Raw genomic sequence first — 16,452 nt, forward strand, 5'->3', positions numbered from 1 at the left:
AGGAAGAGTGCAAATATAAAGTATACACAATGCCAAAATGATAACTCTGTTTAACGAGAAGGATCATAGAATTATGAGAAGTGGCATATATATATATATATATATAGTGTGTATACAATATCAAATCTGAAGTACAGCTAAGTGTATATGGTTAACTCTGAATGCTCATCATTATCCACTATATCGCACACAATGTCTCATTATGGCTCATTGTGTTCCATAAATCAGAGAGTTGTAATTAAGGAGAGACAGAGAGAGATCCTGAATACCTGCTGATACTGAGTCAGATTTATTCTAAATAATACAACTGCTCAGTGCACCGTTACTATAGTGACCTAAAGTAAAATGAATAAACCACTGAAACCAACTGAAAAGCTCTGCTTTAAGAAAACAATACCAGTTTTTCTTTTGTTATCTTGTTTTGTCATTGTAGATCTGTTGTGGCAGCAAGGCTTAGATATGATTTAGATTTAATTTGGCACCATAACCGGAGACACTGAAGTACTGGGCGGATGGATAAGCTTTAATTTGTCAAGTAATATTTCCACACATACAGTAACTCACGCTAAAATCACAAATTGGTGTTTTGTCATATTATACACATACCACAGAGGAGTACATAGAGCTCCAACCTCTAATCATTGCAGATGCTCATTACACGCACCTGAGATGGACCTGAGATGTCAAACAAACACACACACACACATATAAATGCTCCTTTCAACACACCTGTGCTGACTCACCGAGTCCACAGGAACAATCGCTGGTGTTGTGTTTGTGGTCAGCCTGTCTCGTCGTTATATAGAGGCCCTTTCATCTGTTCCTGGCAACTGGCGAGCCAATCAGAAACCACCTTTTCTGGTAACACCAGCAAACACAAGCAGTCAGTGTGCGTCTCTCACCACACCGTTCTTTATTTAGACATCATATTTGTTCTTCGATTCTCACCTTATTACGGGCGACCCTTAGAGCTCAACGCACTGCAAAGTCAGAAAACATCTTCACGTATTTGACACCACTTGCGCAGCATTTAGAAAAAAAGAAAAATAACGCTTTAACTAGAGAAAACACAACCAAATACAGAAACACACTGCAGATACTAATCGTAATTAGTAACTAATATTAATCACAAATTAATTGCACATTTTTTATCTGTTCTGAATGTACCTTAAAGGGAGATTTGTCAAGTATTTAATACTCGTATCAACATGGAAGTGGGCAAATATGCTTGCTTTATGCAAATGTTTGTATATATTTATTATTGGAAGTCAATTAACAACACAAAGTATGCTCAAATCATAGACTATTTGATGTGATAAGTGACTCATTAACATTGCTGTTATGTTCCTAGACAGTCGGCCTTGACATGTATTTATGGATGACAATGATTGTGTGTGTGTGTGTGTAGGCGTGATCCTCTACATCCTCCTGGTGGGATATCCTCCATTCTGGGACGAGGACCAGCACAGACTCTACCAGCAGATTAAAGCAGGGGCTTATGATGTGAGTTCCACACACACACACACACACACACACACACACACACACACACTTTCGCTCGCAGTCAGTCTTAAGGGACTCTGGTGGTCGGAAACACTGCCGTTTTGTCCACAGGGTCCGCTGAAAATAACACAAAATGAAAGCTCCCTGTAGTAGCTTTAAGTACCTGACACTTGAAAACTCAATGACGCATTTGGTTGGTCTCTAAAGTTATGGAGGTTCAATACCCGGCCCCCGCCCCCAAAGCACCTCCAACATGGATTGTTGCAGATTGGTTGATACTTCCACTGACCTTTTATAAGGGGACAGACCACACCTCAACTTACTTGTTTCTGTACAAGTGAATGAAGGGCATGGCAGTTTCAACAAAAAGCATTTTATAACTTCTGAACCACTAGTCTTGCTAAATCATATGTAGACATAATCCAGGTATTAGATTAATATTAACACTGGAAGTGGTTGTTTTGGACATTATAATTGTTTTTTTGTGATGTCATTCTTGGAACAGTTTCCTTCTCCTGAGTGGGACACAGTGACTCCAGAAGCCAAAGACCTGATCAACAAGATGCTGACCATAAATCCAGCCAAGAGAGTGACCGCCACAGATGCACTCAAACACCCCTGGATCTGCGTAGGTGTCACACAAACACACACACTCGCACTTTCACATCTGCTTTTTCAGTCATCACTAAATGCAATCAACTCAGGTCTTCTTCTAACAAACAAAAACACCTGCCTGTGAACACACCTTATACTGTCTCTCTCTCTGTTTACAGCAACGCTCCACTGTGGCGTCCATGATGCACAGACAGGAGACTGTGGAGTGCCTGAAGAAGTTCAACGCTAGGAGGAAACTGAAGGTGAGCGACGAACAGGAGCTACTAAACGAGATGGGGCAAATCCACTCAGAAGATCTGATGTTCAGATGATGTATTCAACTTTGATGTGACAGTTAATAGATCTCAGTGTCCATATGTCTCTCCTTAGGGTGCTATCCTGACTACTATGCTGGCCACTCGCAACTTCTCAGGTAGGACTGAACCAATGAGGATTGATGATCTTACCACTTACAGTACAGTGCTACATGCTGTCCTTCTAGGCACTGATGATGACACCTCCTTAACTCTGTCTTTATCATGTATTTAGGTATCGTTTTAAATGCTGCTTTTGAGTGCAGCTTTTTTTTTTTTCAATTTCCCTGGCCTTTGAGCCCATTAAGCTTTTTCAGTTGTTACCATCAGAGACAGAATGACCAGACAGATCAATGCAGTCCAATCTTCAGCTCCCCCTTTAAAGGGCAAGATGAACGTTATTGATGTTTCTCTTGATGACAAACGACCGTCAAGATTACATTTGTTTTGTTCACATTTTATTTGTGTAAATTCTAAAATGTCAGTTGGCCGTATTGTGTCAGTAAACCTTAGTGTTGACTTTTGTTTTCCTTCCTTTTCCCTCTTGTGTGGTTACTCATGCGTAAGGTAAGAGTTCTTCGTCACAGTGTCAAACTAAACTGCAGCTTTTTAGTACTGAGGCATGTCATGTCTACTACAGCATCAGTCAGGGCTCTCTGCCTACACAATGCATCCATTGGTGGCCATATTGGAGGAAAAGAAAACATTTTATATTTAAAAATGACTAAATCGCTTACAGAACATGTAAATGATCAGAAAGTGGTGGTGCTATAAAAGCATACTCAGCATGGCGTATAGTAGTTTGTGCCATTAGCCTCTATTGGCACAGTACCTTGGCTGTTAATTTCTTTTATATGGGATATGAATACTACATATTTCAATTGATACAATATTAGAAATTACAATGTAATACTTTGTATAATTATTATCATTATTATTTGTATTTTTTTTGTTAGTGTTATATTTATAGCCGTGTATAACAATTAATTATGAGTTAGTTTAATAAGATCCTAAGCTATTCTTCCTGTGTGTATATAACCATGACAATACATTGATGAATATACGCCCAAGATTTATATTATAAATTATATAATTATATTATATATATATATAGTGAAAACCCGTCTCATCTCGTCACGCCAAAAAACACATGAACTTCCTAGTAAACAAACATAACATGCGCCGCACGCCTCTACTGAAATGTGATCTCCATGTTGGCGGCCTCGCCTCGGCAGTAAATTGGGCGTGGAGATGATATGCGGGTGGTGGTGGCGGCAGACTGGCAGTTGAATAAAAACATGTGGCTATAAACTGCTTTTATAATCGGAGGAAGACTAAACCCAACACACTGACTGTTACAACATTGACTCCGACTTCTGGTGGCGTGCTGTGCACTACAATACATCACATCAATGCAGCATCACAGAAAGCGCGCGTCTGTATTATGACGGAATACCTTGGCATACCATAATACCGCCCAAGCCGAATGGCTATGGCTTAACACAAAACAACTCCACCTGTTGGGATTATTTAGTTTGAGCTGGATATTACAGTTTATTGCCTTTTTTTAATTTTCCTCCAAAACTATTCCTCCAGTATGGTTGCAAAAAAGACATTTGATTTTTATTACAAATCACTCCTGCCAAATAAAAAAACCCAGACTGTCTCAGAGGATGCACAGAGCCCCCGTGCTGCTCTCCCTGCCGCTACCTATCACCTGTTTGTGTCTCAGACTGTCTTTGCATGTTAGCTGAAAAGCAGGTGGTCTTCATTTGCCACCAAAACTCCAAATAACACTCGCATGATTTTAGCTCAGTCCTTACAAATCATGAGTGTTTCTGTAGCATGTTTGAGATGAAACAAGCAAATCCTTGAGAAAAGACAAGCTGAACAGCTCAGACCTCTGCTCACCGCTGCTCAGTGTCTCCTACAGCCTGTCTGATGGATCTAATTGCACGTTCCAGGCTAATGATTCACTAAGTTTGATTTCATCTCCTGACTTCATTTGCATTTTTTCTCGTCTTCCAGTCGTAGCAGGGCCTTCTTTGAGGTTGCTAGTAATTTGGCCAGCCTTGAATAGACATAGTGCACGTGTGTGGCTGTGTGTGTGGGTGTTACGTGTTAATTCCAGCTGGCCACTGACTTCCTTTCATTGTTATCTTTTTCTCAACAGCAGCCAAGAGCCTGCTGAACAAAAAAGCGGATGGCGTCAAAGTAAGTTCAGCTCCCCTCTCGCTCTTCACACGTCTCTGTTGTCATTCACACTGCACCTCGGCAGGCTGTTCTTTGAATACTGTAACATTGTAGTCAATGAATGAAGTCAAGCAACGCTACTGCTTCTGGTAAAAATAGGACCCCCAAGTTGCCTCAGTGAATTCTTCTTCCCCAAGTGGGTGTGACACATATTTTCCAGTCATTATCCCCCCCGCTGTATTGTCAATCTGTGGGAGAGAAGGAGGAACATCTGTTGTCAGAGCTGAGGAAATCATTGGAAACTAATAACTGATGATTACATTATGATTGGAGGGTGGGGAGATAGGCTCCATCTCTCTGCTATTCTCCTCTCAGCTGTCATATGATGACAATAGTCCATTGACACCAGCAAGGAAAGCACCCTCTGCCTCTAAATCTGTCACTCAATTTCACCCTTGTTTAGGATGTTGATGAGCCAGACTCTGTCTATCTTTTCTGTCTATCCCCAACACTATCATCTCTTGAGTTTTTTTTTTTTTTCCCTTTTAAAGGGTTGCTTCACCCAAATCACAGAAAAGGCAATTCCCCATGGTCTCTACAGATGTGGAGAGTTTCAGTTTTGTGGCAAAAGTATTTGTGCTGTAGAAAGACTTTACTTAATGTGACTTAAGGACACATTGTCTGCACAGTTGTTGAACTACTTTTATTTTGGGGTCGAGCCATCGCGCCCTGAAACGACGGCGTATTTGAGCGCGCAAGACGCAGCATGTCTACGGACCATTACACATCTAGCCCCCATGAAGCAACATTACAACAACACCTGATGAGTCCAATATTCACCCCTTTTAGCTCTGTTTTGGTCTCCACCCACCCCATGAGAAACATATGTCTTCTTTAGTTGCTAAATGCTCCACTATGTTCACCAGCTGGTCTCTAACTGTGTCTGTCTGCTGTCTGCTGCTGAGCAGGTTATCAGAGCGTTTTCACTGACAGCAGTTGCTGCTGCTGGAGACCCGGTTGATGAGAGCAGTGAGACTGAACTATTCAGTCAATATGCTGTAAAACTAAAATAATGAGCCCAGCAGAGCTGCAGATTTGTGGGTTATACCAGGTCCTAATCATTCTATTGGACATTTTTAGTCCTCTGAATCCCGCTGCCTCATCTTGAAGTGCTTCTTTTTTCGAAGGCTGATGCTCATTTTAGAGATATTTCCCTTTTAATCAAGCCTGCCTGAATGATTAATGTGTTTCTTTTTCTGTGGCTGAAGCTCGCATTGGTGGTCGTCTTTTATTTGTCTTTTCAGTCACTATAATGAATTGCTCTCATGCGGATTCCTATCATCATGTTTCTTAATCCAAACAAACTACTGAGAAGTTTTCCATCCCACACCAGCTCTTAAAGGGAAAATCCGCCACGTTTTATGTGGAAGTCCAATCAGTGTTGATGGTAAATGTAGTCGATTTAAAGCAATACATTCCTCAGTGCTGCTGTATTGACCCGGAAAGCTGAGTTCTCAGCTGCAAAATCTGTTGTTCTTCCTGCATCCAGGGCCGCCGTTGTTGCGCCAGCTGTGGCTCAGGGGTTAGAGCGGGTCATCCTTTAATCAGAAGTTCCATTGTGTAAATAAAGTTTCTTTGTTCTCTTCACTTGTATTGCAAACTGTGAAAATGGCATCCCAAAATATGAGAGCTGAGAATGCACTGAGGAATTTACTGCTTGAGTCACTACATTTACTATCAACACTGATTGGACATCCACAAATGTACATTGAAATGTGTGTGAGAGTTTGGGTCGCACAGTCAGGCACAGGTTAATTGTTCTCTCTTGTTGTGTTGTGACTGCTCAACGCAGAAAAGGAAGACGGACGGTGTCGAACACTTGATGGTAGGCCTGAGCTTGCTGCTGATTGTTATCCAGACTGACTCCTGCAGTGGCTAGATAGTCAGTTAGCAGTAGAAAACCCCCTCATGTTTACATTCCACCTCAGTGCTGCATCAGGCTGCTGGAGGCTGGGGAGGCACTGCATGACTGAACAGACAGTGCAGGGAGCGGGTGTAGCACTACTTCCAGGTTACCCGCTGTTTAACAATGGACGTGGACACATGACCGTAGTATTTTCTAAAATCCTGGCGACAGCCCTGCATCTGATATTGTAAATGAGCATGTCAGTTGACCAGCTTGTTTCCCTGCTAGTGAACTCAACAGCCATTGGAGCACATGTAAGCATACAGTAAGAGGTCGATTATTAATCCAACCATATTATTCCAACCACAAGACCAACAGTATGTCACTGTGCACACATTGATGTTGAGCAGATCACTGAAAAGTCTTTGATTCAATCTTCCATCAGTGCACATAGAGGAGATGGGACAGTAATAACTGTTCTTTCAGTGCCAGAGTCAGTTAAAAGATGAAACTCTTACCAAAGTCCAGTAGGAATAACACCAGTCTGTCCCTTTGATAACGCCACTGAATGGGATCTATTGGCAGAAATGGAATATAATATTAATAAGTATCTTTTCTTTAGTGTATAATCACCTGAAACCAAGAATCATTGCGTTTTAGTTTTCTTAGAATGAGCCGTTTATATCTACATAGGGAGCAGGTCCTCTCCAGAGTCCACCATGTTGCACTGCCATGTTTCTACAGTACCCTAGAACGGACAAACCAAACTCTGCTAACTTTTTCTGCTTGTGTCGGAGACGATAACGTTACTCGCTGCCTCCGTCGCCGCAGCTCTCTCTCTCTTGCTTCACCACTCACTTCACTCTGGCTCTGCTATAATCCAAATGACCTACGCTACTCTTACAACAACTGGCCCTAGATAAGGCCATTCATGTTTTCACATCGGCCACCGTAGCTCTCCAACAAGGCTTAAGTTGGTTGCAATCGGCTCACCTCACTGCTAGGTATCGTCAGATCCTACACACTGGATCTTTTAAAACAAGTTCCAGTGCAGCATCTGTATCATCCTCAGAGTCCCTTTATGGTTTTCAGATAAGGAGATATTTGTGTATTTAATCTTGATTGAGACATACCAGTGGCAATGCCTATACTTAGTAAGTGTACGGCACCATATTATTAGAACCAGTGCAGGAGGCCAATTCAGACCATGACTCGCTGACTAATTCCTGTTCCTTCTGAGGCCATGAAGTCACACTACGCTACGCTGTATGCACAGGAAAAACAACTGACATTAAAAATTGTGTCTCCAGTAAGAGTCATGTTGTGTGTCCCCAGCATAAAAAAATCTGTCTGTAGCTGTAGTTTTTCAGGACTATTTCCACATCTCTAGAATCCAATCTACTGGCAACAGTCCAACGTTTGTTTTTACAAGACACTGATTCATTTCCTTTTTCCTGCTTTGTTGAGTCTGTGGCCACGTCTTACCCCTGATGCCGGTTCATCACAGGATGTGATGTTTACATGGAACAAAGAGTAACCTGATAATTCAGATTCCTGTGTAAATGATTTTGTCATTGACAAGGTTCTCTGTACATAGCGTACTCCGTGACTACACAGTGTTCTAGGTACTATCTCACACCTCTGTGTGGAAGGGCCTTCTCCAAATACCCAACAATACATGTACCCACTCAATAAAACCAATGTGAATGTATCTTTAGTTGGTGGAGTCAACTCTAAAAGGGTACCCACGAGTCTCCCCTTTACAGACATGCCCACTTTATGATAATCACATGCAGTTTGGAGACAAGTCATAGTCAAGTCAGCACACTGACACACTGACAGCTGTTGTTGCCTGTTGGACTTCAGTTTGCCATGTTATGATTTGAGCATATTTTTTATGCTAAATGCAGTACCTGTGAGGGTTTCTGGACAATATTTGTCATTGTTTTGTGTTAATTGATTTCCAGTAATAAATATATACATAAATTTGCATAAAGTAGCATATTTGCCCACTCCCATGTTGATAAGAGTATTAAATACTTGACAAATCTCCCTTTAAGGTACATTTTGAACAGATAAAAAATGTGCGATTAACTATTTTAAACGATTGACAGCCCTAAAAAAACATATAATAACATTTTTGGCCATATCATCCTATAAAATATGACATAATATACATTTGTGGTAGACAGGTGTACAGAATTAAATGAGTCAATTGAGCATATTATAATGCTGAAATAAGCAGCTCAAATCCCCATCGTGATAATAGTATAGCCTCACAAAGCTGCTATAGGCTAACATATCCATTTAATATTGTATATTATCCCCTCAATTTTCTGCCATGATTCTTTGTTATATATACACTGAAACCCATCCAATCCAATGAGACATTTGGTGTGATTTTCTTGTGCGAAGATAGAAGCATCGTTATGCCGGAGAATACTGTATCATCTCAGGTGTCCTATCCAGGTCTCAGACACGAGGACAGCTTATCAGAGATATGGCAGTCAGTTCTGACGTTTTACGGTATACTGTTGGGGTTTTAATGACCTGTTCGAAGCTGGAGTCATCCCTGCTGGATGAGTCACAGTGACGGGCTGACGCTCCCAACCCTTGAACACAACGTTCCACTTTTCCCTCCACAGCAGCAGCAGCGTGAAGAGCGATTGTTTGAACACTAAGGCTTGTCACTTCTGCCCTGTCTCGTCTGTCTACCTGTCTGTCCACTTCTGTCACTCCAGATCAACAACAAGGCCAATGTGGTCACCAGTCCCAAAGAGCCTGCCCTCACTCCTTCTCTGGTACACTGTCTCCCCTGCCTTGCTGCCTGCATGTTTGCATGACTTGTCTGTCTTCAGTGGCATCTGTCCCGACTACACTAGCTCTGTCGAACTCCGTGTCTTTCTCACTTTATTGTCCATGGTGATTGTTTTGTTTTTCCATGAAGCTTAAGAAGCACAGATGTCTTTTAGTGGTTGTGTGACAACCATGAGCTGTCCACACGCACTTCTGGATTTGCTTTATTGCATCGCCACATTGCTGTACATGGGCTACATTTTCCTTTTGTTGTTGATGCTGGCTGTAATGGCAACCCTGGAGCCATTGTGTGTCAACTGTGTATAATGTGCTGTTGCCACAGGTTTCAAGCCAAACTGGAGACAGCAGCGGTTTACTATTGCTGTTGGGTTGATTTTTAGATGTGCGTAGTTGGAGGAGTCACTTTCTCCTCAAGTATCTCTTACCATTGTAAATAACCTTAATATTCTTTTAAAATGGAAATGCTGAGTCTCCTGGATATTATAGGTTTATGTTATGCTTCATTTCTGAGAAGTCTGTTGGTTTGGTATCCCAAATAGTTCTGAAAACTATAGTACCAATGAGCCAGACAGAGACTTGAATCAGAGCATCGTTGCTAATGGGAACAAAGAAAACACCACACTGTACTTTCTTCATCCAAAATTGACCCAGAACCCCAAATTGAATAGTTTATCAGGTTTCTAAAGAGTGTAATCTTAAGTTTCTGCTCATTGTTCGTGTTGCACAGAACAGAATTTGATGGTCACCTCCAGAGACTGTGTTGGATAATACTACTACTACTACTACTGTTAATACTGATAGTTCAACCGGGAGAGTTCCACAGCCATCGCAAACTTAGCGATGCCCCTCACCTAACACTGTCTATGCAAAAAAACTATTAGATTTTTAACCCAAATAAATCCTTCACTTGTATATAGAATAATACATGTACTGTAGCCATGCACACCTACAGCACAGATAACAAATCTCTCTCTCCTGAGGTGGACTAGGGACCATGTAGTTCTGTCAGGAAACATGATCCTCACTGTCACAGAGTTCACCTACAGACAGCCCAGCCTCTTTAGGGATTTTACTCAACGTGAATCATGTTACACATGTCAGCTGGGACACACAGTACTACAGCACCAGTGTACAGCAAACCTTTTTTTGCAATAGCATGTACAGTACTGTAGGTGTGTGAGTGGGGAAATCCATCCTGACAATTGGCTTGTGTTACCTCCGTCGTCTCCGGTGTCGATGGTTTCTTTCGTCTTTTTAGAGTCATTCAGGTAGATGTTTGATGTATCTGTTAAGTTGTGTGTAAGTGGTCAAATGCCTGCCTTTTTTACACATTCATGTAAACCTTTTCATGGATATTTTAGCAGTAGTAAAAGAGAAGTTTGTATTTTACGGCTGTTTGCCAGGAAGCCACATAGACGTCTCATCTCCATGGTGTCTGTGTTTATCATCACATATTGTCATGTTGTCATCAGTGTTGGTAACACTTGATCATCTGTGGTGAAAGACTTGATATACTTGATGTTCCGGGAATATAGTCACAACTTCCATTGCCATAACATCCCATGTATCTATAGTATGCTGTAGAGATTCTGTTTCTAGTACCGACTTTCTCTCCCCTTAATAGCAGTTATGTCAATCTGCCCTTCTTCCTTCACCTTTTCTCTTTTCCTTTCTTGCAAAATACGTTTCTTCCTAACTCACTTTGGTTCTGCACCGACCTCTCTTCCTACTGTTGGTCCTCTCAAATCAGGAGCCCCAAACCACTGTTATCCACAACCCTGCTGATGGAAACAAGGTATACGGCTGATCAGATGCTGGTCTGAAGCTGTAGTCTGCTGCTGATGTGTAGAGTAGAGTCTTAATGTTGCTGCTGGTGATGTTTGTGTGCCATTGGATGTTATTGACACTAAAACATAAAAGCAAGGATCTATGGTATTTCTGTGGAATATTGCATGCCGTTAAACTGTTGCATGTAATTCTTTAACATTCGTCATCTATGTGTACAATTGTGTTTATTTCTTACTTTGTTATCATGTCAGATCTGAACATGGGAAATGAGTTTGTCATCTTCCATGCCGTGTTTTAAACCTTTTTATAAAACGAAAGCATGTACTGTCATTGTGAAATGATGGTGGGTTTTGTAGTTGCGCGACAAAGGGGGATTATGCATGCGGTTGGAGCAAAGTAAAGACCATGCAATACCATGGATACCAAAGCTGTTCCAAGCCTAAACAGAATACCCTGGAGTCCATCTACCATGTCTGTGCAGGTCTACGTTATCATGTTTAGTCCATCAGATAAACCGTGTGGGAACACGTGCATGCTCGTATCTTTTTGCTTTGTGCAGTGACATGATGGTGTAGCTCATAGTGTAGCGTACAGTATGTGTCCTTGTGCATAGTAAGTGTTGTGTAGTATCATACATGAAGAGAGTTTAATTAGAGAGTTTTTTATTCACTTGTACCAATGCAATATTGTACTTTTTTTTTTTTTTAAATGAAACAATAATCCAGGGATGTTGATACTCTCAAAAGTTACTGTCAGTACCTCTATTATCTCAGCATAGTGTCTGCATTGTTTCCTCTCACCATCTATTGGGTAACAGTGAGACTGTGATTAGTGAAGTAGATGATGATAAAATGAGTTGTTGTGATCTCAGTTGAACTCAAACGTCTGTCCTCAGTTTGTTTGTGCTTTTATGTCAGTCTGGTTGTACTCATGTGTCTCTTATTTGTCATTTCCACAGGAGTCCAGCGAGAGCGCCAACACGACCATCGAGGACGAGGACGTGAGAGGTAGGCAGGTTCACACTAACCGAACACAAACCAGCCTTCTTCTGTTAGCAGGACGACTCCCAGGCACCTCATTAAAACTCTCTCCTCTAAACTCTTTAACAAAGTGCTGCGTCTTGACGTTTTTTAACCTCACAGTTTAAGGTCACCTCTCGTTTCCCCTCTTTGGGTGCACCGGCTCACTTTATCATTAGGTTTGGACAGCACCCTGTTACTGGTCGTGTCTATTGCATGAATTTGTTGCATGTTATTTATTGTCTTTATGTTTCAACTTGTCCATAGTGCTTCATTTTGCATGTCATTGCTGGCCCAGTACCATGTACTTGAACCATGAAGGATTGACCTTCTATTTACCCCCCAGTTCAAATGCAATAACCAGAGTTCTGGTAGTCTGTGGCCACTTGAATAATATCCATCAACTATGGGACAGGTGTTCTGTTCTGTATGAGCAGACAGACACTTGATACCTGCCACTTCAAAGGCTGTAGTATAACAAACAAGTATAGGGGGAAGGACTGGATATTTGAGATATTTGCTCTAGTGGAATTGATTTGTAATTGTGTGACATTCTGTCTGTGTTTTCTCATTGTTAGTGACCTTTGCTAGAACGGAGAATCTGTCAGACGAATGAGATTTTAATCTCTCCACAGCTTTTACATTTAGTAAACCTGTTTATCTTTTGTCATATGAGCATTTTCTGATTTCCTGAGGCTCCTCACATTCACATTTTACCCTGCAGTATGTGTGCGTGTGAATGCATAGGTGCTTCCATACTTTCAGTACATGCACAGGCCTACTTAAGGGGCTATATGTAAGAATCACCTGTGGCCGTTAAGTCAACGACAGTCAGCGTCCTGTTGCTCGCGCTTCTGCTTGCACTACGTAGACGCGAGCGAGCATCGGCCAAACAGTGAGACGACACACACACGAGACTGAAAGTGATTGACAGTTAAAACCACAATATCACTGTACATTTCACATACTAATGTTGACTTACCTGTCCAGTAGGAATTTTGAAATCTCTGGGTCCGTTTTGATTCCCAAAACCAAACGAAGGTCCCTCCATGAATCGAAGGCCCGGCCAATGATCCTAGTTTCCCCCCCCGACGTCGGTCATTTAACTGTTTTGCAAGACCGGCCTCACTAGAAATAACTTTCCGTTTGTTGGCTTTAGTGGACATTAGCTATGGTTGCACATTGTTAGCCCTGAAGCGGAGCTGAAGAGAGTAAAGGCACTTGTGAGCGCGCAGGATGTCACATACCGTGGATTTTCCCGTACAAAAACGTCCCACATTCTTCACATTAAAAGCAGTCTACAGGCTGATATAGGATGCCCAGAAAGTCACGGAAGGTGTTATGTTTTAGGTTAGGATACAACCAAATTAAAACACGTTTATACGTGTAAAAACTTACATACAGTCCCTTTAAGGGACATGGCATTGTCCTTTATATTGTCCTCCACTGTTATTCATGGCTGATTGGATTGAAACTGCTTTACTCTGCTCTACTTATGATAATGTTCAGTAGCATGTCTTCAGTTTCTTTCCAAGGAAGACATTATCCCCTCATCAGGTCTTTCTGCTATTATTCTTTTACATCAGCCATTTCTCTGTCTGGTATTCATGTATTCAAAGACGCTTAGAAATCTAGAAATTAGCAGAGGATTTTTAATCTTGACATCTTTTGTGATTTCGGCAGTAAGCCCTTTGTGGAGAGCTGTCTGCGACAGAGAGAGGGAAGATACAAGTTCAGTCCAGGAATTTCAATGAGGGCAACTAGTAGTTTCTTATTTCTTGGAAGGGACTCATTTGCACCGATGTGAATGATGGATGGTCGATGGCTTCCTGTTAGAGTGTCTAATGTCCTCTGCATTAAATGGATTTAATAAAGTGGCCAGTATTTGTTTTGTTTGGTGGCTTGGTTGAAAAATGGCGGGAAAAAATGTACTTAGGAGGTATTTTAATGGGAAAAGGTACGTTAAATCTTTATTAATTGTTTTCTTTGAGGGGCTTCTTGGGGGCGAATGAACTCCACAGCAAGCTGAAAATACAACATCTGTCGTATTGTTGGAGTTGTTAAAGCGAACGTGTCTATTTACTCATCCACAGACCATTAGCATTTAACTGGTTCAACTGGTTACATAGATGAAACTGATCTTGATCTTTTCATCTGACTGACCAAAACTGTTTCTTTAGTTGTTACTGCGATGCTCCTGCATCACCTCCAACATTTTCCATATTCACATCCCTGGACATTTCATTTGTTTACAGCTGGTGGGAGAGTTGGGGGGGCTTTGAACAAACTGTCATTTCCTGCATGCTTTTCATTCATTCTCCATTTCATGTCTTCCTGTCATTCCTGCTTCGTCCACATTTCTTTCCATCCATCCATCCATTGTCCCTGTGTTTCATCTCAGCACACTCTCCATCCTCCAGTCCCCAGATCTATCACCTTAAGCACTTAGACCACTCCACCTCTCACAGGGGTTCCTTCTCCTCATTGTCTTCCTCATCCTCCTCCTCCTCCTCATCCTCCTCCTCCTCCGCCTCCTCCTCCTCCTGCTCCTGCTGGTACTCTCCTAGTGTTTGGCCCAGTGGCGAGGAGTGCTGCCAGTACATCCCATTGGCTCTGGTGGCTGTCTACCTGCTTCTCTTCTTCACATCTTCCTTTCTGGTCTTTACCTCTTACCATCCCACCACATGCCACTGCGGCCCCCATCACACCCTCACGCAGGGGCCCGGCCCCCAGCACAGTGTGCCCCTGCCCGGCCAGGGCCCCACCGACTCCCAATGTAAGTCCATTTCCCAGTGTGTAGACAGTGCTGGTGTCAACAGTAAGACAGATATACATCATGTTGTCTGTTACAGGTAGAGAGCAGTTTTTAATTAGATTAGGTCATTTACAAAAAAACCTAAGCCACAGCCTATTTGTAGTTCTTCAACTGTAGGGTTTAGGTTTTGTAGTACTGTACCTAGGATATAATCAAAAAGGCAGAATTGTATGGTGTTCAGGACAGTCATCGCTCAGTAATCATCATAGTTCTAATACATTTCTTTTTAGTTATTACAGCATCAAAGGAACATGACAGGCTTTTACAATTTGGATTTATCTCCAGACTCAGATCAGGGTCACCTTAACTCAGCTCCTAACTTTAAGTGCTTCAGCTCATCATGTTCCATTTTAAAATGTCCCGTGCTCTGAAAAAAAATGTGGCTCTTAGATAAAACAAATAAATGCATTAAAAAGACCTCTGTGGGACTAATGAACATGAAACGGAACCACACCTCGTCCACTGAGTCTTAGTGCAGAGCTGCTGTGTCATAGCACCCCTCACAGGTCAGAAGCTGTCACAGCACCCTACCTTCTCTGGAGAGAGTTGGTGGTTTCTGACCTGACCCCTCCGCACAGGTTGTGGCCTTAGTTTGGGAATGAGAATGATTTTTCCATCTTAGAGTGTTTCATTATTTTCACTAAAAAGCATGGCTTTAACACAGGCTTTGTAAAAACTGAGAAACCTTCTATAGACAAGTATTTGCAATTATCTTACTGGTGGGGTTGTGACACAGACTCTCAGGTATTTTGTCCTTTTAGTTCATTATACTGTACTAGCACTTTTTTATTTTTTTTCAACATACTATACTATGACTTTTTTAATTTTTTCATCATACTTTACTGTGACTTATTTGATTTTTCGACATGCTATACTATGAGTTTTTTTCGACATACTATACTATGACCTTTTTTTTTCCCGACATATAGTTCATTATTGCTGGTGAGGATCGTAACGGCTGTGTGTGTGCATTCTGTGCTTTAATTGAGCAGCTTATCGAGGCTTGTACTTGTTGAGGAACTTTTATCTAGAATCAAAGATTTTATTTTCATGGCAGGATGTGTAGACTGAACTGTAACACTTTGCTTCATGTGATATGGCATATATAGACTCCTGGTAGTCAAGTCAAACATGGCCTTGGGCTGTTACGAGTTACAGTTTTGGTAAAGCTGATGTAGAAGAAATGTGCTCAGGTTCCTAATTGAATAAAAGATTACTCAAGCTTCATTTGTTATGTAAAAGAAGTGATGTGTAGGAGAACTAAGTAAGGAATCGAAAAAAAAATTACTGGCAATAGTATCAGTGTGGTCTGCACAGAAACCAACATTAATGCATTCTAAGATTCAGACCGTGTCTAGTATTTTATAGTCCGTATTGTGTGTTTGTGTCCTCATGTGAACATCAGCTCTTCCTACAGTTACAGTAAAAGACTCTGTACTTTATTGCTTTTGGCTGAACAGTCCTGCTCCTGCCAAGGATCACTTTATCTGCTCCATTTCTTTG

General features: G+C 41.5%; 1 protein-coding gene across 24 annotated transcripts in view; it reads left to right on the forward strand.

Annotated features, from left to right (window-relative positions):
- The window catches only part of camk2d1 (calcium/calmodulin-dependent protein kinase (CaM kinase) II delta 1), a 77,970-nt gene that overhangs the window by 55,379 nt on the left and 6,139 nt on the right, over positions 1-16,452 (forward strand). For 5 of the 24 annotated variants that reach the window (XM_074623572.1, XM_074623571.1, XM_074623573.1 and 2 more), the window contains exons 9-16: positions 1,409-1,503; positions 2,009-2,131; positions 2,277-2,360; positions 2,488-2,530; positions 4,585-4,625; positions 9,252-9,311; positions 11,078-11,122; positions 12,074-12,122. In XM_074623572.1, the coding sequence (XP_074479673.1) occupies positions 1,409-1,503; positions 2,009-2,131; positions 2,277-2,360; positions 2,488-2,530; positions 4,585-4,625; positions 9,252-9,311; positions 11,078-11,122; positions 12,074-12,122 (540 nt within the window). The remainder of the gene's footprint in view (positions 1-1,408; positions 1,504-2,008; positions 2,132-2,276; positions 2,361-2,487; positions 2,531-4,584; positions 4,626-9,251; positions 9,312-11,077; positions 11,123-12,073; positions 12,123-16,452) is intronic. The other 19 variants (XM_074623575.1, XM_074623580.1, XM_074623579.1 and 16 more) reach the window with 5 other exon arrangements.

The sequence above is a fragment of the Sebastes fasciatus genome, chromosome 22, assembly GCF_043250625.1.
Source record: "Sebastes fasciatus isolate fSebFas1 chromosome 22, fSebFas1.pri, whole genome shotgun sequence".
Taxonomy (NCBI): domain Eukaryota; kingdom Metazoa; phylum Chordata; class Actinopteri; order Perciformes; family Sebastidae; genus Sebastes; species Sebastes fasciatus.